The sequence below is a fragment of the Nicotiana sylvestris genome, chromosome 9 (assembly GCF_000393655.2).
Source record: "Nicotiana sylvestris chromosome 9, ASM39365v2, whole genome shotgun sequence".
NCBI lineage: Eukaryota > Viridiplantae > Streptophyta > Magnoliopsida > Solanales > Solanaceae > Nicotiana > Nicotiana sylvestris.
The window spans coordinates 44,501,577-44,517,646 of NC_091065.1; the positions used below are offsets into that span (position 1 = coordinate 44,501,577).

The 16,070-nt window shown below is 37.0% G+C and overlaps 1 protein-coding gene across 1 annotated transcript; it reads left to right on the plus strand.

Moving 5' to 3' along the window:
* Positions 1-9,510: 9,510 nt before the first annotated feature.
* Positions 9,511-15,735, plus strand: LOC104235465 (calcium-dependent protein kinase 26-like). Its single transcript, XM_009789240.2, has 8 exons — positions 9,511-9,894; positions 10,600-11,648; positions 12,662-12,805; positions 12,909-13,061; positions 13,523-13,638; positions 13,812-13,979; positions 14,360-14,584; positions 15,224-15,735. Exons 2-8 carry the CDS (start codon positions 10,754-10,756, stop codon positions 15,344-15,346), a joined length of 1,824 nt encoding a protein of 607 aa, XP_009787542.1. The 5' UTR covers positions 9,511-9,894; positions 10,600-10,753; the 3' UTR covers positions 15,347-15,735.
* The last annotated feature ends 335 nt before the right edge of the window (positions 15,736-16,070 follow it).

The following is a 16,070-nucleotide window of genomic DNA, read 5'->3' on the forward strand; positions in this document are numbered from 1 at the left end:
ATAGAGAGACAAGGTTTTAGGAAGATATGAGTAAGGATAAGAAAAGGCGAGTGAGAAGGTGACGAGAATGGATAAGTCCTCAGGATTAAGCCCATGAAAATAAGAAGAGATGATGGTTTCTCTAAGTTATAGAAAGCTCAGTATAGCCTGAATGAACTCAAAAGAGTCTAAGACTAGTAGCATTTAGAAAAGATGGAATGCTGCCTTGATAGTACAATGACGGTGTAATTGTGATAGATAAAGGATGACGTTTAGGCCTTCGAGTGAGTAATTATTTGAAGAGGATTTCATGGATTGTACGAGACTAAAATACGCACATAAGTGAATCACATTAGGATGCTATAAAATACGGTCATTGAAGTATAGTATCGCCCCTAAGTGGATCAGGAAAATCACTTCAAATATTCCTCAATGGAACGTAAGCCCTTGGCAAGGTATGACGTAAGAAGTTTCAAGTTATCAGTGGTATATTGTAGATTAATATTGAGGTGAATCAACAAGGGATGGACAAAAGTCACAAAGTATGAGATGAGATTAGGCCATCATTCTAAGGATGAGTTATAATGAGAAAGCATTAAAGGACTTAAATTTATACATATGGAATAAGCAACTAGAGTAAGCTGGGATTTGGTAGCAGACCTCAGCAACAATAAATTAAAGTAAGAGTTATGGCAGTAAATTCGTACGGATGGCTAAACGGATCTATGCTATGAGATATAGCAATATTCGTGAATTCAACAAAGTACCGAGCGAAGAACTTCGGTATAATCATATATGCCCAAAGGGACATCTTATCAAGCTCTACATATAAAGCCTAGAGATTGGGCACACTTACAAGGTCAAAATCGTACAGGCTGCATGATGAAAGGTAGCAATAGTTACGAGATTGGAAGGATTCCGACTACAAGTTGTGGGGTGAAAAGGAGGCCTCAGGGGGGAATGTCCTGGACTTGGGACTTGTTCACAGAAAAATCGCCTAGATGACAAGGGAAGTTCTAAAGTATTCGGAAGATATAAGTTATGAAAATGATAAGAGCATTAGTCAACATTCGAGGACGAATGTTCCAAAGGAGGGAATGATGTTGCGCCCCGCAATATTATGTCAATATTACGTCTCGCAGTATTATATTACGGCGATGTTATGCTCTGAAGTAATATATTACGATGGTGTTACCCTCTGCAGTAATATATTATGATGGTGTTACGTCCTGTAGTAAAATATTATGATGATGTTATGCCTTGTAGTATTAGATTACGGTGATGTCATGCTCTACAGTATTAAGTTACGACAGTGTTGTACCCTGTAATATTACATTACGGTGATGCTACGCTTTGCAGTAATAAGTTACGACGATGTTGCACCCTACAATATTTTACGTTGAATTTGTCATAAGGTAATTGATATCAGTCCAAGGAAAAGATTATTTGGGGATTATAAGGATTATGCTATTTCACAAGTGATTAGTAAATTCATAAAGGTGAAAGGGGGAGCAAGTCTAAGAAAATGAATTTTGTCAAAGTTTGGCATTTTGGGATAAAATACGGCCCGAGCTAAAATACCCGATATTTATGGACTAGTGTCATACAAGGTACTATATGGCCATTATAGTAAGGTGTACAAGGCATGTTAAAAGTGAGTAATATTTTAAGTAAGTGGGAATAATTTTCAATTTTATGGGTAATTGATTAATTATCGGGTAACAGGACATTACCTAATTAATTGGATATATATTTGGATAAGATTAAATCCCCCCCCCTCCCCATAACGTGGCATCCACACAAGGATTAATTAAGTGACTCTAATGTCACATTCCAAGGTGGCATACTAAGAAGAAGCTTGAGGCTTAGTCATTAGTTAAGGGTAGTAACATGTCAATGTCATTCCATAAGTAATATGAATTGCATTAGAAAGTCAATCCAAGAATTTGAAGCATTGCTTCAACAAATTCATCAAATCTTGAATAGCAGTACGTGATTTCATAGAGCAAAAATTCATACGATACCATATATGCTCAATTCATTGAAGATAAAACCATAAGATACATTCTGCCGTAGGACCAAAACGTGAGGAAGCATAAACAATTCAATTTTTGGGTCTAAGTTCAATCCACGAAGGTTTTCAACAGGATAAATATATGGAGTTGTTCCTACTCTAGGTATGTTAAGGCTATCCCTTCTTTCTTTTGGCATGGTCCAAATTATACTGAAGAAACAAGCAAATACACAGTTTCCAAAAACTACTCTATTCATAGAGATATTAGGGGTGTCTATATTCTTGATTCCCCATGAGAATTTTTATTATCTTCTGTTCATGGGTCTCAGAATAATACGCAGTTGGAAAAGTTTATCCGGAAGGAAATATCGAGATTATTATGTATTTTTCATGCATTTTATTCATTTATACACGTGCATTGACCCATGACCAGATGGCGTTATATACGCGTATATATGTAAATATATGTATATGGGATATGGGAAAAGGTTACGGTGTTATATACGCACCACCACCTGATCAGATGGCATATGATGATGATGCTGCCCACAGTGGCTGAAATATGATTCAAACGGCGTTATATACGTGTATATATGTATGTATATGGGATATGGAAAAAGTTATGGCGTTATATACATACCACACCTTATCAGCTAGTATACAATGATGATTTTGCCCACAGTGGCTGATATGATATGATGGGATGCCCTTAGAGGTTGATGATATTATGAAACATGTACCTATGCACGACATGACATTCATACGTATATGCATGACGCTAAGAGTAATTTATGATTTACAAAGTTATTCAGACTGACAGGTTGAGTCATGTACTCTATATCTCTTCCATGTCTCTTATGTACTTATTTATGTGCCTTACATACTCGGTACATTATTCGTATTGACATCCCTTTTGCCTGAGGACGCTGCGTTTCATGCTCGCAGGTCCCAATAGACAGGTCGGGAGCCCTCCAAGTAGGCTATCAGCTCAGCGGAAAATGTTGGTGCGCTCCATTTGCTTCGGAGTTGCTCATTTGGTTAGTATAATTTAAACGTGTATTGTTTGGTATGGCGGGACTCTGTCCCGACCTTTATGACATTTATATACTCTTAGAGGCTTGTAGACATATGTCGTGTACATAAAAAATTGTGCGGCCTTATCGGCCTATGTTTTGAGTTTATAAAGGATCATGTTGGCCAATTAGGCCCGTATGTCATGTGTATATGATGATGTAATAAGAAAGATACGTTACGTTGGTACTCGATTGAGTAAGGTATCGGGTGCCCATCACGGCCCATCGGTTTGGGTCGTGACACCCACATGCCCGGATTCCAAAAAAATTTCGATGATAACTATTACCTATAACCTCACGAACTCAAATATATAATTTATTCCCAATTCCATGTCTAAATTCGTGGTCAAAATCCAAAAATACCAAATTTCTAGGTTTTCTACCAAAACCCCTAATTTTCGCTAATTTTCCATGAATTTTCATGTTTAAATCCTTATAGAATTCATGTATTTAACTTGTAATAGGTGGGAATCACTTACTTGTGTTGCTTGATGAATATCCCTCCCTGAAGCTCTCAAAAATCGCCTCAACCAAGTGAAAAATGAGAGAAGAAGAGCCAAATCCCGCTCTTAAAACATATCTGCCCAACAATATTTTCGCACCTGCGGCGTCGCTTCTGCGACCACACCAATGCTTCTGTGGAAATCACCCAAACACGATGCCTCGCACCTGCGAAAACATTCCTCACTTCTGCGACATCGCAGGTGCGAGCTCCCTTCCGCTCATGCACCTTCTTCTGCTTCTGTGCCCAACTTTTCGCTTCTGCGCTTGCGCAGATGCGGCCAAAACTCCGCACCTACGGTCCTTTCCCTGGCTAACCTTCTCCGCTTCAACGACCTCTGGGCCGCTTCTGCTTCCCGGCGCCTGCGGCCAAAACCTCGCATGTGCGGTCACACTAGATGATAGCAGCTTTATCATCTTCATAAGGCCAAATTCAATTCGTTAACCATTCGGAATCTACCCGAGGCCCTGGGACCTTAACCAAATATACTTACATGTCCCAATATACAATACTAACTTGATCGAGGCCCAAACCACACCAAACAACATCAAAATCACGAATCGCACTCCAATTCGAGCTTAATGAACTTTAGAACTTCAAACTTCTACATTTGATGCCGAAACCTATCAAATCACGTCCGACTGACCTCAAATTTTTCACATAAGTCACATTCGACATTAAGGACCTACTCCAACTTCCGAAATCAGAATCCAACCCCAATATCAAAAAGTTCACTCCTAGTCAAACTTCCCAAAAAATTTTAGCTTCCAACTTTCGCCAAATGGTCCCAAAACGACCATTGGACCTCCAAATCCACATCCGGACGCGCTCCTAAGACTAGAATCGCCATACGGAGCTATTCCCAGGCTCAAAATTCCAAACAGACACCGATAGAATTAAAATACACTTCAACCCAAATTTATGAAATTCTTCTAAAACACCAACTTTATACAATAGGCGCCGGAACGCTCCCGGCTCATCCAAAACTCGATCCGAACATACGCCCAAGTCTAAAATTATCGTACGAACCTATTGGAACCTTCAAATCCTGATTTCGAGGTCGTTTACTCAAATTTCAAACCTTAGTCACCTCCAACTTAGAGATTCCGAGATTAGAATTTTCTTTCTAAATCAACTCCGAACTTCTCGAAATTTAATTCCGACCACACGTACAAGTCACAATACCTGAAGTGAAGCTACTCATGGACTCAAATTGCCAAACTATGCGCTAGATCTCAAAATGACTGATCGGGTCGTTATAGTGAGGACCTAACAATTAAAAGTTTGATTCACATCCTCTGTTACGTTCATGCTCTCACCTAACTTTACTTTCCCTTTTTTGTTGCAAGGAGAATACTATGTTAGGAACCAGTGATCTACTCAATGTTCCCATAGTTGGACAAACGATCAAACGATTTGAAGCAGTCCTAACTCCAGATGATTAATATACCGGATCTACACCTTCTCGCGGTCAAAATGAATTGTCATCCAGATCCAGTAGCGATCATCATAATATTTGTGGGCTAGAGAAAAAAGTAGACGATTTTATGTCAGAACAGCAGAAGCTGAACGCCGAAATTGGAGAAGCTTTAAAGTTGTGGACAAGTAGAGCAATGGTACTAATGTCAGCCCCACTCCGAGAACATACACTACTGATGGAACCCCCAACTCCAAAATGGCTCACATGGCAACTCGAGAACTTCTAGGAGAAGCCGGAGTTGGATACTCAAGTATGACTTTAAGCGTTGAATGACAAGATACTATTCTAACCTTGAAGAGGCAACTCATGAAACAAAATGATCCATCGGTCGTGAAAGGGATCGATGTGAACAAGTATTCACAGTAGACGTGGAAGCCTAGTGCGGCCCCCGTATCGATCCTGAAAAAAATTATAATGCCCGATATTCCAAAATATGACGACACCTAGGACCCTCATGATCACATCATGGCGTATAAAATCGGTATAAAAGGGATTGACCTCATAAAGGAAGAGAACATATCGGTGCTCATCAAAAATTCGAGGAGACACTTACGGAAAGAGCTCTAACATGGTATTCTCATTTACCCGAACATTCTATTAGTTCTTTTGTTGAACTTGCAGATGCTTTCATCAAAGCCTATTCTATAGAGAAAAAGGTGGAAAGGCAAGTGGAAGATATCTTCAAGATTATACAAAGAAGGACAAAGTCATTACGAGACTTCATTGACCGATTCCAGAGGGAAAGGATATTGCTCCCGAAAGTTGAAGACAATTAGGCGACTATGGCGACTATGTCATCAAAGTAATAGGTGCTTGAGCACTCATAACCATCAACATACATCTGCCACTGGTGGATATCAATGTTATGTTAGAACAATTACCATTAACAAGGATATCACTATCCACTGCCTAACCCCCTGGCATATTGGCTCGAAACTCGGAATTACATCATTTCCTCTATCACTATAAAGTCTGTCCAAGAGAGGAGGATCGAAAATAGAGAAGAAAAATCCTCTTGATACGAAAACACTATCTTGTATTAGATTCTTGTTCAATAGCATTGTAATTCAATCCCTTCTGTGATCGCAGATTGCTCGAGGATTAGAAATAAAGTAGAATTTCCTCTATTTCAGCGGTCTATTTAATCTATTACACTTTTCTTGTTTATCATTATTTATTATTTATAACTATCTCAGATCAAATAAATTGCTAGTGGCCCTATAAAATACAAATTTAATTATTTTTCTCAAAACTAATTTTTGGGTCAAATAATTTGGCGTCCGCCGTGGGGCTTTGACAACTAATAGTTTGATTCACAACCTCTGTTACGTGATGCTCTCACCTAACTTTACTCTTCTTTTGTTTGTTGCAAGAAGAATACTATGTCAGGAATCAATGATCTACTCAATGTTTCCATAGTTGGACAAACGATCGAACTATTTGAAGGAATCCGAACTCCAGATGATCAATCTACTGGCTCTACACCTCCTCGCGGTCGAAATGAATCGCTAGCTAGATCCAGTAGCGATCATCCTGATATTTGAGGGATGGAGAAAAAAGTGGACGATTTCATGTCAGAACAGCAGAAGCTGAATGCCCAAATTGAGAAGCCTTAAAGGTATGGACAATTGTACCAATGGTAATAACGCCGACCCTGCCTCTGAGAACAGATGCTGCTGATAGAACCCCCACCTCCACCCCCATCCCCAACTCCAAAATGGCACACAAGGCAACTCAAGAACTTTCGGGAGAAACCAGAGCCGGATGTTCAGGTATGACTTTAAGTGTTGAATGGCAAGATATTATTCTAACCTTACAAAGGTAACTCAAGGAACAAAACGAAAAAATTGAACAAATTCAGGGAATGCCACCGACCGTGAAAGGGATCGATATGAACAAGTATTCGCAGTAGCCATGGAAGCCCAGTGCAGACCCTATACTAATCCTGAAAAAATTCAATACGACATTCCAAAATATGACAGCACCTGGGACTCTCATGATCACATCATGGCGTATACGACCGAAATCAAAGGGAATGACCTCATAAAGGAAGAAAATAGATCGGTGCTCATCAAAAAATTCGGGGAGACACTTACAGAAAGAGCTCTAACATGATATTCTCATATGCCCGAACATTCTATTAGTTTTTTTGTTGAACTTGCAGATGCTTCCATCAAAGCCCATTCTAAAGCGCAAAAGGTGAAAAAGCAAGTGTATGATTATACAAAGAAGGACAAAGTCACTACGAGACTTTATTGACCGATTCTAGAGGGAAAGGATGCTGCTCCCGGAAGTTAAAGACAATTAGGCGGCTATTGCATTCACCAGGAATCTGAATCCGAATAGTTCGAAGGCCTCGAGGAGGCTGAAGGAAAGCCTTCGAGAATTCCTGCGAAAACATGGAACAGTTTAGAGGCCTCAAGAAGATTATTGCTTTCACACAGAAAAAAGGTATGCATCAATAAGATTTCCATTTCCTTTATTCTCTCATTTATTTTCTTATTATTATTTGTTCCTTTTTCGTATCGATTATACTTGGAAAAATTAATCAAATTGATTGTTAGAAACCTGAATTACTTATTTAATTGCTTTGACTTCAAAAATTATTGTTTTTTATTAAACACAAACAAAATATCCTACTGTAACATCATACCCTCAAAATTTGACTTAAAAGTACCTTTTTTTATAAACTCGCTTACTTACTCCGACAAAGAAGTCAAAGAACATCACCTATCTCTTGCAAATCATATGTCGTCCCAATAAATAATAGAGAGTAATCCCACATACATAAAATTCACAAACAAACTGGGGCTCTGAATAGAAAAATTTAACTCAACTCCCAAGAACAAATTCATGTACCCACAAAATATACCACAGGTGTGCGCTTGATGTAATATTTCACTAATTCAAACTTATTCAGTTTAAAAATCGAGCAGAACTTTATTTGATTGTCATGGTTTCTTTTTCACATTATGTTTGCTCTCTTTCTCCCTCCCCCTTCTGTTAAAGAAAAGTCTACAATCAAGAAGCAAGTTCGTTTCTCTTTTAACTTTGAAACTATAATTAGCTTTTAGTTTACTCAATTCAATGAATAAAACATAATCCAACAATTTGATATAGACCTCTACAGTCAACCATACTTGGTCAAACATTAATTACCTACTTTTAATTTTGCTATAATATTTGGATCAGCCTGGCGTGAAGGGAAAGAAACAAAAATTAACTTAGGTCTATATTTAAACAATCATTATTGTTCCTAATTGTTTTAACATCTCATCAAGGCACTAAACTAGTGTAACTTTCTAATGAAGAAGGGATTCATGATGTCAGACTACCTTATTCGTCAGGTATAAGGTGAAAGTTTTACAGCATAGGGCACAAATGATGAAATGCAATAACTTGCCAGTCATATTATTAGTAAAATAAAAATAAAGGTGAACCAACCGAATAATTTGAAATTTTACGTAAGATCACTGAAATGGGACAAAATAATTTTGCAAAAATATTTTCTTTTCTCTAGCTATTAGAATAATATTACTTGCTAGTCACATATTGATAGAAATATAAAAAGGAGGACTAATCATATAAATTCAATTTCTTAGTTATGGTATAATTGGAGTATCGGGAAAATTTAGTAATCGCAATATGAAAATTAACTTAAGAGAGAAGTGGTTCCGCCAAACCCTCAGGCAGAGGCCGGCCGCCGGCCGCCGGTAACAAGTTGCTTAGACCTACACAACTGGCATTAGATTAAATAATCCAAATTGAATCTCTGAGTGGCTCACCACTTCCTAAGAGGCTAAGACATTTCATCTTATTTTTATCCTTTTTTGGCAATAGAAGACTTGATAATTATCCTTTTATTTGGATAATTTTCTTAGACCCCTAAAACTTTTTGACAATTTTAGGCACACCCTTCAAGTTTTGAGGATTAGTCTTTGAGCAGCTCAAAGTCTTAGATTAGGTTTATTAGGGTGAAGATATACTTCTTTCCTTTTGCACATTTGCATTTCTTCTGACCCATCAAACTATTATAACTACACCTATTTCGTGCATCTAATATACATAATCTCTCTCTCTTCCTATCTCTCTTGCGATATTATAATTTACTTGGTATATATATAAAATTATTTGAAGTACTTGATTTTTTTATACCTCAGATTGGTTCGTTCTTCTGATCTCGCTCGCAACCAAATCCTCTATACACTTGTATAACCCAACGTAAAGGAAAAGTAGTGAGTATATGAAATAATTAAAAGGCAATGTCTGTTTTTAATAAAAGTAGGCAACATTATGAACTATCGAAAACCTAAGGGGGGTGAGTGAAATTATTTGCATATGTTTTAGCATTACTTGTGCAACTATAGTATTTTCATCCAGACGCGTTTGTAACTGAAAAACCTGCCACTCTCCCTTCTGTCCCGCGACATTCTCTCCTAGGTAAATTACCAAAACAATTCTAACAAGAAATTAGTAAATGTAAAACCCCTAAACCAAAACCTTTCATCTCAAAAAAGAAAAGAAAAAAATTACTAGGTAGCATTTATATACAAGTGGATAGCGAAAAGTTTTCTTCTTCTTGGTTCACAGATAAAGCCCATTTCCAAATTCAAAAACGTTCCCTTTTTCTTCTTTCTTTCCTTCCGGGACTGGGTTGCTCAAGTTTTCTTCTTATTTACTCAATCTGGGTTGGTGATTTTCTCATTGAATACTTCATTACATTATATTCATCTTTTTACGTATTGAGTGGTTCTCAATAAATGTCTCATCTTTGGCTCTTGCTCTTCCCCATTTCTTGAAAAGAAACCATAGCTCAGAAGATCAGTACTAGCTAAGAAATTTCATGGTATGTTCTGCATTAGTCTTTTTTGGGCTGATCGCAATTGTGTAGCACACTGCAGTCATATATATTCATGCTGAACTTTTTGTTATCCCAACTTGTTTGCTGTTTATTCTTAATGTTATTTTAGTTTTTAGTATGTATCTCTCCATTGCTAGAAAACCTTTTTCTTATTGTTGGGATTTGCTCCATTGATGATTTGATTGTGTGAAACACTGTTTCATAAGTCATGTTCGTTAATACCTAGACTCTTTTGACCCTTCATACCCTGCCTTCTCTATCCCTCTTCTTTCTGTTTTTAGGGCGATGACGTGTCATTTTTCGGTGCTGGGAACTTGACTTTCCGGTGAACTGTATTTTCTAAGAGATTACAACATAGTTCAGTGATTTTAATGATACAAAAAATATTTTTGTTGATTTTACTGATGCGACGAGTAAACTTAAGTGACCATGTGTGAAATCAACCCTCAACTTTTGTACTACTATTTATTTGGAATTAGTAAGTTTCTGGAGTTGAAAATTTACAGGGTCAAGGTTAAGCCAAATATATGTTGATGTTGACATTTAATCGATATCTTCAAGTTGTTGGAGTTGGATTTTACAAGGTCAGACGAAAAAACGAAAGGACCTTTACAGGGTCAAGGATTTTAGTTTTGAAGTGTGTGAAGCATGTAATGATGTTGACTTTCATTTTCTTCATTTGTTTAACAGTGATTTGAGTAGGTCATACTTTTGAACAAACCATCATATTCATGGTTTACTGCTTCAAATTGTGAGGAGAGAAATGGGGTTGAGTTTGGTTTTTAATGCTTGAGCTCAAGTGTGAATAGCAATTAATTTGCAAATACTGGTGGAGAAGTGATAGATGGGGAACAATTGTGTTCATGCAAAGATCTCAAAGGATGGATTCTTCAGCTCCATTTGGTGGTCGCGATCACCAGATATGATCACGTATAAGAAAAAGGAAAGCGGTTCCCAAACATCTACTACAGAGAAAGAGCCTGAAGATCCTAATTCTGTTCAGAATAAGCCTCCTGAATTGGTGAAGATAGAGAGTAGACCGTCCGAGCAGGTGATCATCATCGTAAAGGATGAGATGAAAGATGCACGAGTGGAAGACATGATCAAGATAAAAGTTGATTTGAAACCTGCACAAATGTTGGGGGGATCTGAAAAGGCTAAGCCGGCAGAGGCTGCAAAAGCAAGGAAGCCTCACAATGTGAAGAGGATGGAAAGTGCAGGACTCCAGGTTGATTCCGTATTGAAAACCAAAACTGGTCATCTAAAGGAGCACTATAATTTGGGGGAAAAGCTCGGACATGGCCAATTTGGTACCACATTCCTATGTGTAGAAAAGGCGACAGGAAAGAAGTATGCTTGTAAATCAATTGCAAAAAGGAAGTTGTTGACAGATGAAGATGTGGAAGATGTAAGGAGAGAAATCCAGATCATGCATCACTTGTCGGGGAATCCTAATGTCATTTCAATAAAAGGGGCTTATGAGGATGCTGTGGCAGTTCATGTCGTGATGGAATTATGTACCGGAGGTGAACTCTTTGATCGGATTGTTAAGAGGGGGCATTACTCCGAGAGACAGGCTGCTGAGCTTGCAAGAACAATAGTTGGTGTGGTAGAAGCTTGCCGCTCTCTTGGAGTCATGCATCGGGACCTTAAGCCTGAAAATTTTCTATTTATCAATGAGGACGAGGATTCACCTCTTAAGACTATAGATTTTGGGCTATCTGTATTCTTCAAGCCAGGTATCTGTTCATTTCCCTTCATATTCTTTCATTTTATTTCCACACATTTTTGGTTGCATCGAAATAACCACTTCTTCTGCAAATAGAGCTGCAAAATTCTTTTTCAATGAAGCTCTACGGATAAGATAAGAGTGGAAATGTTCTTCGCTTAGATAACAATTTTGTAGTTCAGTTTGTACCATTTCCCCATATAATATAGCTAATGTTTTAATATTTAATTTTCTGACCCAGAATGGAGACATATAGTTTGGTTCCCCTAGTTGAAAGCTGATTTGTGGCCTTACCTGGTGGGTGATCTAATAACATTTTCTTCTGGAGGAGAAAGACTTCACAGCAAATGAAAACAAATTCAGGAAAATCGATAAAAGAATCCTTAGCTAGTACATACAATTGTAATCTATGGAGAGACACACACAATGCTAATAATGTGGAAGGATAATTGAGGATATCTATTGTTGATGTAATAAAAGGCAATGCCTGCGTAGCTGATAATTGCAACTACCCCTAAGTTTATTTCCTCAGCAATACAAATTCAGGAGTAAAGTGTTTAAGGGTTCTCCTGGAGTGCATATAACGAACTAGTGATCATCGAGCTGTCATAAAGTAATCTAAAAATCTAATATTTGTAGATTATTGTCAAGTCCAAGATGCAGTGGAATGGTGAGGGATCACATTACTCTAATTGAGCTTTTATTGAAATGTTCAGTTTTTACGGATCAATTACTCCAATCTACAAACTTATAAAGCTACAAATTCATTTTACAGATCTTTCTTCTTTATAATTCTTTAGTAGGAAAAGATGCAGATTTCAAGAGCTTATGGATTAAAAATTTGTAACTTTTTTCCTTGTATGCTTGTCATTTGATCAGGAATATATATTTCAAGTATCAGTTATTTTTCACACAATTCTAAAACTATCTACACGATATGCTTTCTGGAATTACCTTGGTTTTTTTCCTTATGCATGTTGGTTTTACAGTGTCTAGATCATTGATTTAAGTTATGGACCACAGGGAAAATATTCGATGATGTTGTTGGAAGCCCTTATTATGTTGCTCCAGAAGTTCTGCGTAAGCGTTATGGTCCAGAGGCTGATATCTGGAGTGCAGGTGTTATAATTTACATTCTTCTAAGCGGCGTTCCTCCATTTTGGGGTGGTAAGCTGATCTTTTAATGTCTTGTGAGATGCCACATTTTCATAAGTTTATGTTGGATGAAGTACAGAATGAACTTCTCATTCTTCTTTTGATATTTGGACAGAAAGTGAGCAGGAAATATTTGATGAGGTTTTACATGGTGATATAGACTTCGAGTTGGATCCTTGGCCTAAAATCTCTCAAGGTGCAAAGGACTTGGTTAGGAGAATGCTTGTCAGAGACCCCAGAAAACGACTAACAGCACATGAAGTTTTATGTGAGTCATCATTCATCTTCACTTTTGTATTCAGAATGTAGCTAACTATAACTCTGAGGACAACTATTTCACTTCGGAAGCAGGAGAATATAATACTTCGAGTCCTCCTTCTGTTTGTCCGATAAATGTGAGCCCTTAAAGTATGATGTATCTTTCGCGTCCAGTTCAAATATGACTGAATACATAAGTTTTCTGATGGAAGTAAGATAATAAACCACTCGTTATATAGGGTACTTCGTTATTCTAGTTGGTTATAATATGCAATGTTAATGCAGTAATGTTGTTTGCATAAAGTGGTTTTAGTTGTATGTCATTTGAATTAGATCATCTAAACTAGTCTTGTTTTCTTTTCAAAGTCAATAAGTTACCTTTTTATTCGAGTGATTACCAATACAGGGCTGATGCTTTGGCATTGAACATTCAAAAGTTTCCTTTTGTTATTCTTATATTTCCTTTTGCAGGTCATCCTTGGGTGCAGATTGAAGGTGTGGCCCCAGATAAGCCTCTCGATTCTGCAATATTGACTCGCTTAACACAGTTTTCTGCTATGAACAAGTTGAAGAAAATGGCTATCAGGGTAGGTTATCCTTAAATGCTATAACCAGACAAAAACAATAATGTAATTTCTACTTAAAATTGCAGTAAAATGCTACAACTTGTACAGTTACATGGAAAGTTGATTTAGTTATTGTTTTTCTTCTAATTTTTATAGTTATCCATGTCTTCTAAAATGAAGTTCTATTTATGCAGGTTATTGCAGAGAAACTTTCTGAAGAGGAAATCGCTGGCTTGAAAGAGATGTTCAAAATGATTGACACAGATAACAGTGGCCAAATTACTTTCGATGAACTAAAGATTGGATTAAAGAAATTTGGAGCTAATCTTAATGAATCAGAGATACACGACTTGATGAAGGCTGTAAGTAATAGGCATCTCTTTTTCCTTCTAGTACTAAATGTCATGTCATCGACTTTTTTTATTTTCATACTGGAAGGTTCTTTTCTTCGTATTTCAAAAAGGAAAAGCAAAATTTACCAAATTTTAACGCCTAAAAGTTTGAATTCTAAAGCTGCATCACACAGTTTTAATAATTTTAGTGACAAATTTGCATTAATAAATCTTGAAGATGATGAAACTTATGCAGAAATTTATAGTTTATAAAGATGATGTTATGAGCAGTTTTAGCTTAGCTAATATCTAAGAACTTCACAAGTGTGTGTACTGTAGGCAGTCTTCCTTTGATAATATAATACATCTCTTTCATTATATTTAGCTCCAATCTTCTGCTGAAAATGCAGGCGGACATTGACAATAGCGGAACAATTGACTATGGGGAGTTCGTAGCTGCAATGTTGCATGCCAACAAAATCGAGAAGGAAGATTATTTGTTTGCAGCTTTTTCATACTTCGACAAAGATGGAAGTGGTTATATTACAGCTGATGAGCTTCAAAAGGCTTGTGAAGAATTCGGCATTGAGGATGTCCACTGGGAAGAAATGATTCAAGAAGCTGACCAAGACAATGTAAGTTGCCTCCTCTGCCATTTCTTTACTCCAAAAGATTGTGCTTAACAATATATGAAAAATTTGTATTAGCTTGTAACTTTAATATCGACCAGAGTGCATAAACCAGTATAAGAAATTCGTGTCTAAAGAAAAACTCCAGATTTTTGTGCCACGTAAAATAAGAAAAAGGATTAATTCTTTTTCTTTCTTTGTGATTTTAATTATTATTGACCGTTTTATAATGTGTTTATTAACTACTGTAACTTAACAGTATAGGTAATCTTCTAAATTATGTATAGACATAGCTGTCAGTGATGACAAAAGTTATCTGTTTCTGTTTTGGCAAGTCCTCTGGGCACCTTTGGAATGTGACAAGATACCAGCAGCTCTTTACTCCATAGTGCCAGTTGTAGAGTTTGGTAGCCCAAAAAATGTCACATTAAGCACACTAGCGTTGGACGGTCAGACAATGAAACTGATTATTAGGCCATAGTCAAAATTCATAAAAAACATATGCATATGTCAACCAACACAAAGTTCAAAACCCTTAGCGTCTAAATTCTGAATCCGCCATTGACTACTCATTGATACTTCCGTCCTTTTTACTGGCATTAATTCTTGTTCCGTTATTACTACAACTATCTTCTAATCTTTCAGGATGGTCGGATAGATTACAATGAGTTTGTGGCCATGATGCACAAAGGAAATGCAGACTTGGGTAAGAAACGGTTGCCAAATAATTTTAACATCGGATTTAGGGAGGCATTGGAGGTCTGCTGATACAGACAGTCATGACCTTTTGTAATTCTTCTTTTCCTGTCTTGTATTCTCTTTGTAATAATCCCACGTTTTCAACATGTATAGAAGTGTGGCAGATTTAAGTGTCATTTGATGCTGGCACATAGCAAATGCCAGCTCCCTTTCATCTAGTCTGGAGCTGTGGCTTACTTGCTTGCCACTTCAGTGTTTACTCCTAAAGATAAAAGTATTGAAAACTATAGGATGTAATATATTTCAGAGGAAGCAAGATAATGGTTGTTACCATTTCTCCTTTGCCCTTTTTTTATTTGTTGTAGTATTGAATATCTTTGTATACTATAGACCTTTGTGGTCCGGCACTTTTTCGGACCCCGCGCATAACGGGAGCTTAGTACCCCTTGTTGTTCTTATTGAATATCTTCAACAGAGTGTACTTTAACCTTGTTTATACTCCATTATCTTATTCCCCATATTTGTGGAGCCTCTTTATGTCAATTATAACCAGATAATTTGCTTTTTGTTAAACTAAGTTATTTAACCACTTGCTGGACTCAACTGATTAATTAGTGATAAATCAAGAATGGTAGTTTAATTCGCACTTCGAAGGTCATTATTACACATAACTATGTAAAGACAATTTAGAAATTAAGATGACTAAATTATGGAAATGACTGATCTTTCTGTATAACAAGTAAGAATCAGTATTTGCTGGAGGAATTTAGAGAATAAAAGTTATGCAAATTAG